The sequence below is a fragment of the Pyxicephalus adspersus genome, chromosome 4, assembly GCF_032062135.1.
Source record: "Pyxicephalus adspersus chromosome 4, UCB_Pads_2.0, whole genome shotgun sequence".
NCBI classification, from domain to species: domain Eukaryota; kingdom Metazoa; phylum Chordata; class Amphibia; order Anura; family Pyxicephalidae; genus Pyxicephalus; species Pyxicephalus adspersus.
In genome coordinates, this window is record NC_092861.1 from 130,380,622 (window position 1) to 130,396,099 (window position 15,478).

Sequence of the window (15,478 nt, forward strand, 5' to 3'; positions counted from 1 at the left end):
ATATTCCAATATGTTACATCCTGCTTGCCATTGTAATTGTCTAATTATGTCAGTGTGCTTTAGAAATGTTTGTACCCATGCATATTTATTATCCATGCATATTTATACGGATGTAGCAACTTTCAGTGATTTAAAGTAAGTTTGCTGCGTGCTGTGCCATTAGGCTAACCACATATAGTCTGCTGGCATTCACAGACAGCAATTAACGGGACGACTTCAATATTTGTCCTTGAATGACGCTTTATGTTTTTTGTGCAGAACAATCAATTACGATATTCAGCAGTCACTTCGTGACTCTTTTCCACTGCATTATCTTTTTAAAACACAAAGCAAACAAGAGGATGACTACTGTCGTTTAGTGTGTGTAAACATATTGGACAGAGATTAAACAAAGCCATTTAAACTGCAATTTATTAAAAAGAGTAACAAAAAGAACAAACATCAGCAAACACATTCAGATCCTTAAAAGTAGAATATATGAACCAGTATTGTATGTAAAATCACCGCTGGGAATAAAAATTTGCTGTGTAGAAACAAGTACAATTACTGGACCAATGTACATTTATAACAGATAACTTGTTTATTTATAAAAAAAAAGGCAACCTTTACAAAGTTTTTCTTAAGTAGACCTAAATAGTTTCACAAAAAATGGAAACCCCGCTTTCAAAACAGTGTTCTTCACACAGCTCCATAGTGAAGTGTAAGTACCTCTATAGCCAGTGAACTAGCTGGTTAAGAGAAATACATTTGTTGTTTCTTTTTGAAAATTGCAAAAAAACATGATGCATTATAATGCTAATAATTGATGCTGCAAAAAGAGTCTGTAAGGACCCATTTAGACTACTACATCAAGGTAATGAGGGTTCTGGCAACACACAGATGTGGAATTCCATTAATTGTGAAGAGCAACCCAAGTCACTGTATAGAAGCTGCTAATGCACAATGCATGCCAGCAAACCACACTTACTATGCACCGCCTGCGGGGTACGATGCATGTGTTGGAAGACAGGATGTGTGTACTTCTGCTGACATGCATTGGCAGCCCATTCATGGCAAAAGTGACAGCCAGGTGTGAAGGAAGCTAAATGTAGACCCTACCCTAACCCTACCCCAGTCCTAAGAAAACAAAAATCAGAAGGAAGGCAGGGAGGTTCTCTGTCACTATATGAAAGAATCTTAAAAATACAGAATGTCTAGTTCTCCTGTTAATCCTTTTTAATAGAAATATACACAAGCTTACTCTTTTCATCTATAGCCTGTTAGACATACCTAAAGAGGAGGGAATTACAAGGAATATTTTCATAGCATCTCCCAAATACTATGGCATCATTGGCACACAAATTAAAAAAAATGTAAAACCTGGTCCCAACACGTTTGGGAATAGTACTACATGGAGCAACATTCAGGAATGCTCAGGAATATTTATGGCGTGGTTTGGATTCAGCACAGATTTCTGGTGCACGGTTTGTTTCCACACAAGCCACTAGAAAAAGACCATGTCTCCTAATCACTTATGTTATAGGGATCAGTTCCCAGTCCATATTTCATACAATCAATGTGCTGTGAAGCCTGCGGGGGAAAGCCAACCAAAAGCTAAGCATAAGATGGTCTAAATTCAAGCAAAAAACTTTATCACTATGTGCTTTGGAAATGTGCTTGGGAGTCTTTCAATCTAAGAACCTGTGTGGAAAAAGGGTACAAAATATTTTATTGTCAGTTAAAAAGGTTAGGTTATTAGAAATGTTCTATGTATAATCATTGTGTGAAGACTGGCTCCATCGACAGTGCAGTTTTTACAGGGTTTTGGCAAGCTAATCCATAACTTGGCTTCCTGGTTTTTATGAAATGTAAATCTAAGTGTTAACAAAGCAACAACTTCTTGCAGGAAAGTCAAAGATACAACCTACTGGTGATGCAACATATTGGTGGGTGATTGATCGGGAATACTCATTCTTTGCCCAATTAATACTTTTCCCTCTACTCTAACCCCCAATAATGTTATTTAGCAAGAAGAGTTTTCCCCACTATCAGTAGATATAAGAGTGGGTCAAAAACATAATGGGGCTAGTAGTGCACAGTGATATTACTAGTGTATGGCTAGCAATAGTCTTTATCTCATAGTGGGCCTTCAAAGGTTCTGAAATAAGAAATGAGAAACTTTTTTTTGTTGTCCAAGAGCAACTATTCATTTCTTGACTACCATGTTCCCAGTTCCAATTTTATCATGAAAAAATTTGACTTTGTGGACTATTTTAATACTACATTTGAAATTTACTTTTTGCTCCTTAGACGTTTAAGCTTATTAGATGGACCATTTTCAGGCTTTCTGCTATGTTTACTTGGTTCCCCCATTGGTACGTCTGGGCTATCTCTTGAGGGTTTTTGGTAGTTTAAGATTCTTAAAGCTAAAGGCATGCTTTCTGTGGCCTCTAGCCCTGTGTGTATCTGGCTTAAAACAGTATCATCCCTTAAATATGCTTTCTTACGCGCATCTTCTATCTTCCCTTCTGAGCTGTGTCGTCTCCTCTTGTGTTGCATAACACTTGTTGGGAGAGTTTGTTTATCTTCTGGCAGTGCTGACTCACAGATCCAGGAAAGAGCCTTGGTCAGGTCCTGTGCCTCTAACCACTCTGCAGATTGGGATTTGTGCTGGCTGCTACTTCTACAAGGCTGTCTGTGATTACCATCATTTTCCACTTCAGGATCAGGAAGCTCCAAGCTGTTATGAGGCTTTTTGATGCAATGTTTAGCTTGTTCCCCTACTAGTTCAGATGGAGTAGTAGTCTTGTTTCCTTTGTCAGGACTGGTTAGCCCAAGGCGAGGACACACTTTCAAATCGCTGCTGAATTCAGAGTCAGCATCTTTCCCAACTTTAGTCTTCTTTACTCTGAAGTTAAAAGAAAAAAAAAAGCTTGTTTTTTCCAACGTTTATGTAATTCATTAGTTAAATAGGCTCGCTAAACTTCTTTCCTGTGTAGCGTAACTAAACTGCCGTACATACATCACCATGACAAGAATCATTGTTTGCAGGAAAATCGTATCATGCTTTATTATCTTGGTTTTCCCTTGACATGCGGGGATATACATACATACATATTTACTCACTCTGCCATGGAGAAGTTCACATTGTACTAGCTAAATTTGTTACAGATGTTAAGGTCAATATTGCATACTCGGATCGTATTTCGGTAGAGGCTGAATAAAATATTATAGCACAAATAGGGCTTTTTAAGGAATGTATCCCAAGGCACTTAATGATATTACTCAATGCACAGCTTCTCCAGTGCCATGATTTTCTACAGCGTATGGGTAAACGGAGGCCGAATCGCTAGAGGCCTAAAACAGCATATCATCAATCTACTTTATCAAAAGCGTTTGTCACATGCCAAACGTTCAAACGCCCTAAACGCCGGAGGTATGCAAATGAACTGCATCAAATAAATGTAATGGGGAAAACATGACATCACCTAGAAGCAGCTGTCCCCGATTTGTTTCTTTCTGACACAATGCAGCTTTTAGCAGCAATTCCATACAGAATTACCTGGCAAGCATTTGCACAGCATCTCAGACTGCAAGGCCCAGATTCAGACATCACTCTCACCTCATGATATCGTCACCCCAAAAAGGGAACTTACATGTTTCTCAGCACGGCCTGCTCCTTCACTGTGGTTCCTAATATGTTGTTTAATCCACTTTCTCCGCGTTCAGCAAAATATTCGGATGTACTGCTGGAAGGCTCTTTCTATGAAAATGCAGAGACAACAAAACGGTAATAAAATTAGACATCACTTTGGAAAGCGACCCAGGAAACTCTATATTACAAGATGAAAGTTCATCGAGCTGCGTCCAAAACTTACAGCTGCTGCTCGCTGCATTGTTCAAGTCAGCGAGGGGCGGACATTTTTCAAATCAGTCGTAGTGCTGGTGAGGTAAGAGAACGGCCCTGAGGGGCTTTAGTTGGAGAATGCCAGGTTTATGGGGTAAATTTAAAGTGTACCAGATTGAAGTTTAGAGGGATATTGGACTTCACCAAGGTTTTCCTTTTTTCTTTTTAAAAAGTAATGACCACAAGACATCACTGGCAAAGCCTGGTTCTGGGTTTGGTTACCACCAGGGACAATATAAACATGGGATTTGTATGTTGTTCTTCTGTTTTTGGGATTTTCACCAGGTGCTCTGAATTCCTATTGCTATCCAAAAGGCTTCTTATCCAAACTGGCCCTGCAGAGATTATTTTCTTCTATGTGACTTTTTATGATACATTTGACTATAAGCTCACCCAGGGGCTACAGACTTGTGTAAATAGTTTTATGTGCTTTGTATAACACATCTGAAGAGTTCACTGCTATAAAACCAGAATGCAAGGATAACAAAAGAAGAATGTCAAGCTCAGTTCTCAAACTACATACTACAATTGTACATACACTATAAACATAGTGAACTAAGCATTATATAACATTATAATATTATAACATGTTAATAAAACATGGGTTAATGGATATTCTCATTCAGCAGAGACCATACACAGTGGGATGTCAGACAGGGTCATGTGGTTTGTATTCAAACTTCATTTGTGGATAGTGGTTTCACGGGAATGAAATATTGTATTGATATCAGCGGTTTCTATTAAATTAAACAGGACATACACTAGGATGTCACCATTTTAAAATACATTACAAAAAGGAGCTGTTCTAATAAAATCTTGAAGTCCTGAGAGGAAGAAGAATAGACTGGCACAGGGATTTGGCAGAGAGAATGTTTTCGCCTGCCACAGGTTTGGGACAAAACTTCCGTACCCTGGCGCCAAAGGATGGATAGCAGGGTTGCCCGAACTGGGTGCTGAGGGTGAGTAAGCCAGACATCAAGGAAAAAAGGATGTGCAAGCAGACAAACATAGAACTGTGCAAACTGTTGTGGGGGACCCCTATAGCTAAGGAGAGTCAGGGGCCCTCATGCAGTGTTACACTTTGCACATTGCCATGTCTGCCCCAGATCTTTTATTTGGGATGCTCTGTTTGCCAAACTACAAGCATGTCATTCTGCACCTTTCTTTTAGCCAATAAATCCAATTGGTCACAGCAGGACCATGCAAGCTCAGTTTGCACAGCAGAGCACAATGGATTTGTGAACAACCTTTGGTGGCTTGGGAATAAATTAAGCTTCCATCCATCAAGGTGCTTGTTGTATACTCCTAATGTAAAAATACTGAATATCCCCCTGTACAATTAAAAAACCACAAGTCGTTGCCATGACCTTTGTACAGAAAAACACCATAAAGAAGAAGCTGTACTTAACCATTTTACATATACATTTTATAACATGACCAAACAGCTTTTGTGGCATCTGAACTTCAGCAATTTGCAGTATATTTATAGTGCATTTAAAACTATACAATTGTATAAAATAGTTTAAATGAAAAAAAAAAAAAGTTTCCTAATTCCAATGTGATCACTTGTGCAGAGTTTTTCATTCCAGGTGCTGGCTATGTTAGCATTACTATTAAATGAAAACGTCCTTTAACATTTCTAAACTTTGTGCTCGCTGCCAAACAATGACAGCATGTTTGAGTTAACTTATATGTAAATGGAGCTTGTGGTTAGAAAGTAAAAATACATGGCCTCCTAGAAGAATCTTATTCTACGGTAACCAACAGTAACCAAACATCACTTTTCTTACCACATGAAATAAAAAAATAAATGATGATATTTTCCTAAGGTGTTGCTGTCTCTTCTTTAGGGCGCGTCCCAAAAAAAGAGAAGGATAGCCCTAAAATGCATCAACACCTTTATTCACTTTTCTTTACTTTCCATTAAATCTTATTTAATCTATCTTTAATTCCAACTGTCTTATCATGTGATGACTGTATAACCTGCACTGGATACAAAGCATATTTGTTCTAGGCATGTCACAAGGTAAGCATATCTTGGGTTTTGCAATTAACTAGTCCATTGCTGTTGATTATTGCTCATGGTGGTATATCCCTATATTTCTAATGCAACTGTGTAAGTACTTTGTACTTACCCTAAAACCCTTTTCTTGGATTGACACCGCACTGTATATTCTAGACTGTGTTTTGTTGTGACCTACAGCAGGGTGGACACTTAGCTAAACATGGTCTAGCTCAGGGGTCTGCAACCTGCGGCTCCGGAGCCACATGCGGCTCTTCAGCCTCCTTGTTGTGGCTCCCTTGGGCTGCTGCGGGGAGATCTCTGATGGGGGATCCCCTTCCTCCCAAGACACTGCGGAGGATTCCCTATCTGGTGTTTTAATGAAAAAAATCTACCAGTGAAATAAATCTACCACGGGGCGTGTACAAATGGGTGTGTACAATGACATCCCCCTCCTTTGTTGCTGACCCCTGGTCTAGACCACTGTTTCTCAACTAAGATTCCAAGGAACACTAGGGTTCCGCCAGAGGGTGCTGGGGATTCCATGAATACTGAGCAGTTCGTGTCACCAATCATCTTTTTAGCTATCTGTAAGGGTCAACATTTTCCCAAAAGTCAACAATATAAGAAGCAATCTTCTTACTGACCCCCGTGTGAATACACTCTAAGCTGTGGATTTAGAAATTATAGAAGGAGTTCCCTTATAACCTAAAAGTTTTTAAGGGTCCCCCCATGTTCAAAAGATTGGGAAAGACTGGCTTAAAACATAAAGTGCTTCCTCCATAACCAATAGAGTAAGACAAGTTGCAAATCAAAACGGGTAGCACTTAGGAGGTAAAAAAGAAAGAGTCTACACATATATATTGAACACGTGTGTTCCTATTTGAAAAGATAGCATAAAAAGGGTGCCTGAGGATTATTCTAACACGTTACCGCAACATGTGCTCATCCCAAAGAACAACAGCAACTATTTTAGGCACCAACAGGGTTTTTTTCTTTTTTTACATATAAACTATTTTCAACAAGTCCTAATAAACTTTATTCATAATGATAAATAAAAGCAATTTTACGAGACTACTGAACTTTTTACACAAACAACAAAATCTGCGTACTCCTATTTGCCTGCAGTTCTGCTTTAGCAAATATTATTGCATGTTACATTAAATTGAAAATTTTAGCTGGCTAAAAAATAATGTTATACAGGAGTTATTTATCAAAAATGAAGCCATATACTACATATATAAGGCCTGTTTTACAAATGATTTGTATTTCTGTCTATCTATTCCTGAGATTTATATAGCTTTACCACATATAGCAATGGAGAAAACCTGATCTTCCTTTGCTGCAGTTGAGTAACACTTGCAGGTCTTGCCCCTCCCCAAGCCTGTAATTGGATGGTGGAAGGGGAAGCAGCAGACTAATGAGATCATCTCTCTGCTCTCTATTCCTCTTAGCACATCCCCTGTTGGTTGATAATCAATGCACCATTCCTGATCATCTCTTTGTTCTGCGTCTTCCTTTACTAGACTGAGCTTTAAAGGGCATTGGGAAAAAACTGAAACCAAGTCATGTACTTACAATCCCTTTTAAAAATAATATAAATATAATAGCTACAGATGGACATTAATGCAGATCTGCTTTATCCGCCTAAAATTCAGTATTAATAAACTGCATCCAAGTACATTCAGTCCAAATTTTCACTTGGAGACTGTGGAGTTAAAAGACAAGGCTAACATTTGGAAGATCATGGTTTGTGGTTGTTGGCTAAACTTGTTCTGTGTACCACAGGAGATTTCTCTGTCCATGCTAAGAAAGAGCATTACTGGAGAGTGCTTGTACAAAATGAACTGAAAAAACCTTCAATGTACGAAAAGTCCCGTTTCAAACCCCCAAGGCAGACCCTCTGTACATGTGCATTTTTAATGCTGCAATTGATATATTAGCTTGTGCCACGTCATAATTTACGTAAAAGTGAGTAAATAAAGCTTTCACGTCCCCAAGGCCTTTTAAAAACAAATCCTTTCCAACTTGAATTTGACAGAGCCTCATATAAATGTCTCTACTTACATTCCTTGCCCATATCTTTGTATTGCTGACACCTGGACAACAACACAGTAAAGGAAAGGAGACATCTAAAGAGGACAGAACAGATAATAACTTGGGTTTGGTACATGTACAGGTATTTCCAGTTGTGGGATAACATGACTTCGACTCTGGTTTGTGGTTTTAGCAGGAATGGCAAATGTAGGATTCTTTGTTTGCATCCACATAGCACACAGACACTTTTTTTTATTGAGTCACACTTAAAGGGCATGTCACTTTATTCTATTAATTACAGTTTAATATTTGTATATATTCATTTTTATAGAAACAAATCCATATTTTATATATGTAATTGACATATCTTACGCAAAAGATGCTTCTAGCTGGAGAAGAAACCATGTTTTGAGCTGTTATAAAACCCTGAACTTTCCTGTTTTGTTTTTTTTTGACAAATGATATGAATTTTTAGATTCTAATAAAACAGAAATATTAAGTCCTGGGTATGAATGGCGAAATTCTCAATTGGTTGAATGAATTCCAAGATTGCCAAATGAGAATGTACAGGGCTTTGCTGAAAGTATTGCTGCAGAAGCCTCACCAAAGTACTAGAGGTGTCATTTGTCCATTTTTGATGATATATTCTCACTACTGGGACCTACTCTCTGGAATGGTCTTCCTCTTCCTATTCGGCTTGCTCCCACTTTCTGCTCATTTAAAAGGGCACCATTAAAAAAACATTTTTTCAAACTTGCCTACCCATCTTTTTCTGTCTTTTGAAACCATCACTACTTCCCACCATTCCATCCTGATCCTAGATTGTAAGCTCTTTGGGGCTGGGTCCTCTCCCCTTGTGTCACTGTCTGTATTTGTCTGTCATTTACAAGCCCTATTTATTGTACAGCTCTTTGTAATATGTTGGCACTATATAAATCCTGTTGAATAATATTAATAATAATAATAATAATAATAATATTATTAACAACAATAATAATAATAATATTAATAATAATAAAGCAATCAATGACTGAATATGTTACTACTTGCGTGTCACACACATAGTAAAACATTGTAAAAAATATTCCCTGGTTTACTCACTGAAAGCTCTGCTGTCACATTTACAGCTAGTCATCAGGTCTGCTGGGTTCTATCAATCATGGACACTGTTGGTGTTCCTCATACAAACAATCTCACTGGCTGCTCACTTCACTGCGTGAGATATTGAGTGTTTGGCTACTATGGGATTGCTTCTTGGTCCAATCATCACCCAACCAATAAAAGCAATCCTTGGAGGAACCACATAATTTTTTATTATTTAAGCCAAATCTCTTCTACAGTCACCATAAACCTCAGGTACAAACATTTTATGAAGGCGGTGTATCGGCTGTCATAACAATTATTTTCTTTTCGGGTTTGCTAAAGGTACAACCAGAATTTGCCTTGTTGCTATAGACAGTAAAGTCACTGCCCTGATCATCTTCAAAGTCATTATGACTTCAAACTTGTTGAACTTTTCTACATAATGGTTAGGTTAGGTATCTTTAAAAATCCTAAAAATAAATTAGAAGAGAAACTTTACAAGAATAAATAGTGATGTGGTACCAGAACCAGGGCCTTCAACATCCAAATGTCATCAGTGACCATTACATGGTTGGAATAAGTCTACATTTTTTTCCTTTGCCCCCCATAAGCAGCAACCTACATATACAAACCTCCAGGTTTGTCCTTTAGCCACTTTTGCTTCTGCAGAAATGCAGACCTAAACATCCTAATAATGTGACACAATATCAGAACACTCAACTTTTCTCCATGTGTGTACAAGGCTTCAAAAACACAACTGGTACACCATGATGTCACTATACAAGACTGCATAGCACTATTTGCTAAATAAAAGGTTATGACTAGGAGTTCAGCTTCACGGCTGTGTATACCTATGGGAGCACAACAATTCAACCCTAACAACAGAAGCACAGCGTATCCTTAACAGATCGCAGCACGGCTGGCTGGTCCCCATAGGCTGAGAATTGCTAACATCCAGAGCCGGGAGGAGGTGGCACTTCTGCTTTAAGTGGTGTTGTGTTTTGTAAGTGGGACAAAAACATGATTTATGTGTGAAACATTTCTGAACATGCCCTATAAGTACAGTAGACTTTCCTCTGTGGCCACACCCTTAAAGTGCTGAATTTTGAGAACAATTAACACAGACCGTGAGTCAGTCTTTGAACAGCTCTGTGGGAACCAGAGTCTCAGCTATGTGCAGTGATGTAAACTCCCTAAGGCTTCCAAAGCCTGACAGAGAATTCAGAAACAGACATAAATAAAAAAAGAAGGAAAGACGGAGAGCTGCATCCAGTCACATTAGCGTCCCGACGTATACTTATTTATCTCGTGTTTCAGGGACTTTTTCCTGGATATGTATTGCAGATGTGTACGTTGATTTTTATTCTGCCTTAGCTGCGAAACTATGGACGCTGATGCCTTGTATCAACACCAAGGGAACAAATGCTTCGCAGCTAACAAAAGTCGTCTCTCCCGCCCCCTTTTCATAAATTGAAAGCACATTTCCTGGCGTATTTACACTTACGTAAAGGCTGGGTGGGCACTGCACATTACCAACCTTTTCCAGCCCGTGGACTGTCAGCTCCTATTAGATATCAAGTGGACTGACTGCTCGGGGTTATTGCAAACCTCCGAAAGACACATGTGCTCTTGGGAAGGGTTGCGGCCCTGACATCCCTCAGGGAAAAGAGATTAAGAGCAAAGGAGGTCGTACTGATAACAAGGCATTTATAACTGAGGTAGAAATCTATTAGCCTTTTAAAAATTGTGCCCCTATGGACCAAAGTATTGAGACCTTCGTGCTGGCCAAGAGTTTACCTGTGGAAAACAGTAGTAATGTAGTTATTCAAGCCCATACATTACTGATGGCTTACATAAACTTTGTTATGTCACTTCTGGTACATTGGTTAGGGATAGCATTTCATTACGAGGAATAAAAAAAAATATATATAGGAACTGTTGTAAACAGTAATACAAAAATATAATAAAAAATTGACATGGTAGAAATTGAAGGCATCCTGGGAAGGCAGCAGACTGTACCATTAACTAACTGCCTGACATCAATGGCCAATATTGCTTGTAATACATATTTTTACCAAAGGAAATGAAAGTCTTTCAAAAATCATTATTTTCTCTTAGTCCCAAAGGAAAAACATTACTAAAAAAAACTTGGTGAAACATTAGTGCTTCTCTGCGTGTTGACCTGTAACATAGATTACCTTTCTGCTAACTGGATACTGATGCACAGCATTGCTGAATATGAGCCCTGGCTGTTCAGTGTGGCAGATATGTAAAAATCATGTTTTGCTAAAACAAGTTTTTTTGGCAATATGTGCTAGAAACTTCTTGCTCACACTGAGGGCAGGTAGTTCATTACTGTGCAATCATCCACATATGTTAACCCTAGCTAGCCATGGCTGGAAGGGTTTAGCCAACCCTAGGTGACTGTGGCTTGGGCAAGTGCTTTCAGTTGTGGTTAATGTAGGCAGAAGGCTGTAAACTATCACATCGCATGCCTTCAATTTGGGCAAAAGCTAGTTTCTAACTTCAGTTTAAGTTCATTTGCTGCATGGATGCTCTGGGTTTGGCATCTCAAAGTATTCATACCAAAAACAGCCAAGAAGCAACTAACATGAGGTTTATACATATATAAAACCCATTAGAATTGCAAAAGCATCTGGATTTTGTACATCCAGTCCTATGACTTACACTGCAGTTTACTGCAGCACACTTCAGTCTGGCACAGTGTTTATCAACCAGGGTTCTGTGGAACCCTAGGATTCCTTCACAGGTTGCCAGAGGATCCTTGAGAAATTGGAAATTTGTACCTCAGGTCAGTTACAATTGACTCCAATAATCTTTTCAGCTATCTGAGGGAGTGACATTCTTCCCAATGGTTAGCCATATAGGAGGCACTCTTCCTACTGACCACCACACTAATGTACTGTGAGGTGTGGATGTAGGAACTATAGCCGTTATATTCCCTTAAGATCTCAAAGTTATTTCAAGGGTTACCTGATTTTACAAAGGTCAAGGAACACAAGTCTAGCAAGTGAAGGGACCAGATCTTTCCCAGCTTCAGTTTTATCTTCACTTCCCCCACTACTCTCCTGCATTGTCTAACAAGCATTAGACGTAGATTACAAATTGTATGTTAACACGGATTACACAGACATGGTCTGATGTGGCCAGCAACCCCACTTTAAGAAATAACATACAACCATCCCTGAGTTCATGCAAACAGGAAATAGCTGCAAAGTGACTACAAGAGCTTAATATCAATGAAATGTAACAAAGGTTAAAAAAAAAATACTGTATTCAAAAGACAAAGCCACTTATTATTATGATCTATATAATGTTTAGGCAAAATTATTGTCATTTAGTTAAGGTTTATATTTATTATTTTGATTGAAATTCACATATTTGCATTATGGGAAACCATTAGGATTGAGCTACATACAATGCTGACTAAAGCTACAGTATGTACAAATGGCATAAGGTTGTCTGGTGTGAAAATCTGACATGTACAGCGGTCCCCTGATGTCGTCTATCAACTAATGATAAGGAGCAACCAACCCTGCACTCCAATGGAGAACAATAGAGCGGGAACCCCTCCAATGTCCTCTCCCTCCCTTTTCCATAGAGAAGAATGGCGCTGTGTTTACAGTGCTCGTTCATTTATCTGTCACCAAAAGTGATCACGCAAGATCTGTGGCCTTAATGTCCGCTGTCCTAGCAGTATGGACACACTAACAAGATTATTTAAAAATATAATATGTGTTAGTTCACAGCTACTTTTATCACAACCAATCAAAAATCATCTTTCTTTAATCTGAAAATAGCATGCCATGACAGATGATTTTCGAATGGTATATTGGTCTGCACATTATAGCTATTTATTATGTGTTATGAAACAAGATCATCTGAATCTGCTGTGCATCTCTCAATAGACTTTCCCTGTACTTCTTGTTCATCTTCTCATTACAAGATGGATGAGACCACTGGGGCCACTGTAAGCATCTCTGCTGTCAAGCCCACAGTCGGCTGTTGGGTGGTCACACTCTCTATTCATCCTCCCTCTTTTCCAGGCGTACTTCATATTCCCTGTAGGATTGGGAGGATGAGTGTGGTTTCAGGCCTGGCCTGGCTGCAGTGCAGCAGCGGAGCAGAGAAAAACGATCGGCCTCCCCAAGGTGCACATCCACCCACGGCCAAGGATTCCTGCTGTAATTCCGCACGGCTGCTCTTGAAGTTCTCTATGGCAGGAGGCCATCACTATGTTTTTCAATGATCACAGGATCCCATAAGGGCCGATATGGTTACATATCTTCAAGAGAAGCAAGTGCGAGTGTTCCAGAAGGAAATAAATCTATGGACCAGGGCCAGTTTTATTCATGGAAAACACACCGTGCTCACTATAAATAAAGGTGATGACATAAACAATATAAAATTCAGATGGTCGATTTAAGAAAATATTTCTTTTACTGAATTTACAAAAATTTAGGCGAGGGACCATCACTGAAGACATTTTATAGATGGCTGCACCTCAAGTCATAAGTCAATTACCCTCTGATTTTCTTTTTCATTTTGGATACAGTGGGAAGGGATAGGATACAGGTCTTAGTTTTAGATTATTGTCTGTGTCCTACTGGGGAGCATCATTCTTTATCTTTGTCCTGATCACCGACACTAAAAGTGGGATAAAAACACAAATGACTGTGTTGGCACAAAAACAGGGATAGAGGGTTTTTGAATTGGGACCCCTGTTCTGTTGGCAAAAGGCAACACGTCCATCCATGGAGTTCAACTGTCCATTCTAGCTGCTAATGATCCAGCATTATTAAAAATGTACATGTACTTGGAAACATTCTCCTTGTTTTTGAAAATAAATGTTTTCATTGATGTAAAATGGTTTGTATGACTTATCGGGATGTTAGATTAAAGGTACCCATAAAGGAATGATTCTGTGAAAGAATACGTCAATGCTATAATAAATTTGTAAGTACTGTACAAAGGTATTGTACAAATATTCAGGACACAACTATGCTCAAATTTAATTGCAGTATATTAAATAAATATATATATATAAAAAAAAAACAGGACACAACTATGCTCAAATTTAATTGCAGTATATTAAATAAATATATATATATAAAAAAAAATATATATATATATATATACACATACACACACACACACTATATGTTTGCAATTCATGCACATTTCCCATGTTTCACCACTCAAGATTACAAGTACAATAAAATGCCAAGTGACCTGCAAGATTTGCACTTTTTGTTCCTGTTGTGATCTGACAACACACCAATTTTTGAACTGTGTGGTGAAATCCCTGCCCAATCTTCCTTTTGCTAAACTACTCAGACCCACCTACTTTCCTATATCCATAACAAAAAACCAATCATTCTTTAGTCCCAAGGTAATGACTAGAAGGAGAAGTCTAGTCTAGTCAGAGAGCTAGAGGTTCCTTGAAAAAACAGGAATTGTGCATAAAACACAGCAATACATTTTTGACATGATTAACAGGTGCTTTTGCCTTGCTGGACTGATATAACAATACACAGAAAGTTTAAAAGACCAAGGGAGAGCAAAACATAATTAGGTTTAATATATGCTTTATATAAATACAAATATGCTTGTATGGAGACATTCACTCACCTTGTTGGCAGCTTTTACAGTCTCTGCATCGCTTGTATTGGGACAAGGTTCAAGCTGACTTGTACACACCACTAATCTGTCTGGAAACACATAAAGCTCTGTACAAAGACATAGATTAAGAAGGATATTATTCACAATTTCATCTCTGCATGGTCCAGTAAACACTAAAGTCTGAACTCTTTATTACGTATTATCCTGAAAAGGTAGTGTATACAATAATAAAGTGGCAGTCCTTATAGCATTATTTGGATTTTAATTGACCATATCACAAAACTTCAATGCAATAATATATTTTTTCTATGAAAAAAACAAAAAAATTGTCTTGATCTTTGAACCAATAATACCATTAATTCCAATGATCGGGGTAAGCACACTATGGCTCAGACTAATACCAATAATCGTACAGCTAGTCTCTTTGAGCTTCAGAAATTGTGACATTTGTTGAGATTGAACTATTAGAAAAAAAATATCCACACCAGATTTCAGGCGGATAGTAAGACATTACGCCATAAAATTACGTGTTTTCTAAACATTCCATTAAAGTAAAAACAGGTTTCTATACAATTAGAAAACTTGTACAAACACCAGTCTTTCTGTCATCCAAGACAAATGTTTATAAACATCTTGGGTGAAAATCTAGCATAAGCACAGTTGTCACTCAACATAGCAAAAGGTCTGCCATGTTGGATCAATAAACGGCTGACTGCTGTTGTTTCTAATGGGGAAGATGCAGCAGAGACCTTCTAATTCTCCTCCTATCTCTTCTCCATGGAGCAGAACAGTGCTGCCTATATTTTATATATATATATATATATATA

At 38.3% G+C, this 15,478-nt stretch overlaps 1 protein-coding gene across 1 annotated transcript in view; it reads right to left on the reverse strand.

Annotated features, from left to right (window-relative positions):
* Positions 1–393: 393 nt before the first annotated feature.
* Positions 394–15,478, reverse strand: part of SLX4IP (SLX4 interacting protein) — a 90,755-nt gene continuing 75,670 nt past the window's right edge. Inside the window, exons 7-9 of the mRNA XM_072409623.1 lie at positions 14,661–14,758; positions 3,636–3,742; positions 394–2,887 (exon numbers count right to left, since the gene is read on the reverse strand). Of these exons, the coding sequence (XP_072265724.1) occupies positions 2,272–2,887; positions 3,636–3,742; positions 14,661–14,758 (821 nt within the window). The 3' untranslated portion in view covers positions 394–2,271. The remainder of the gene's footprint in view (positions 2,888–3,635; positions 3,743–14,660; positions 14,759–15,478) is intronic.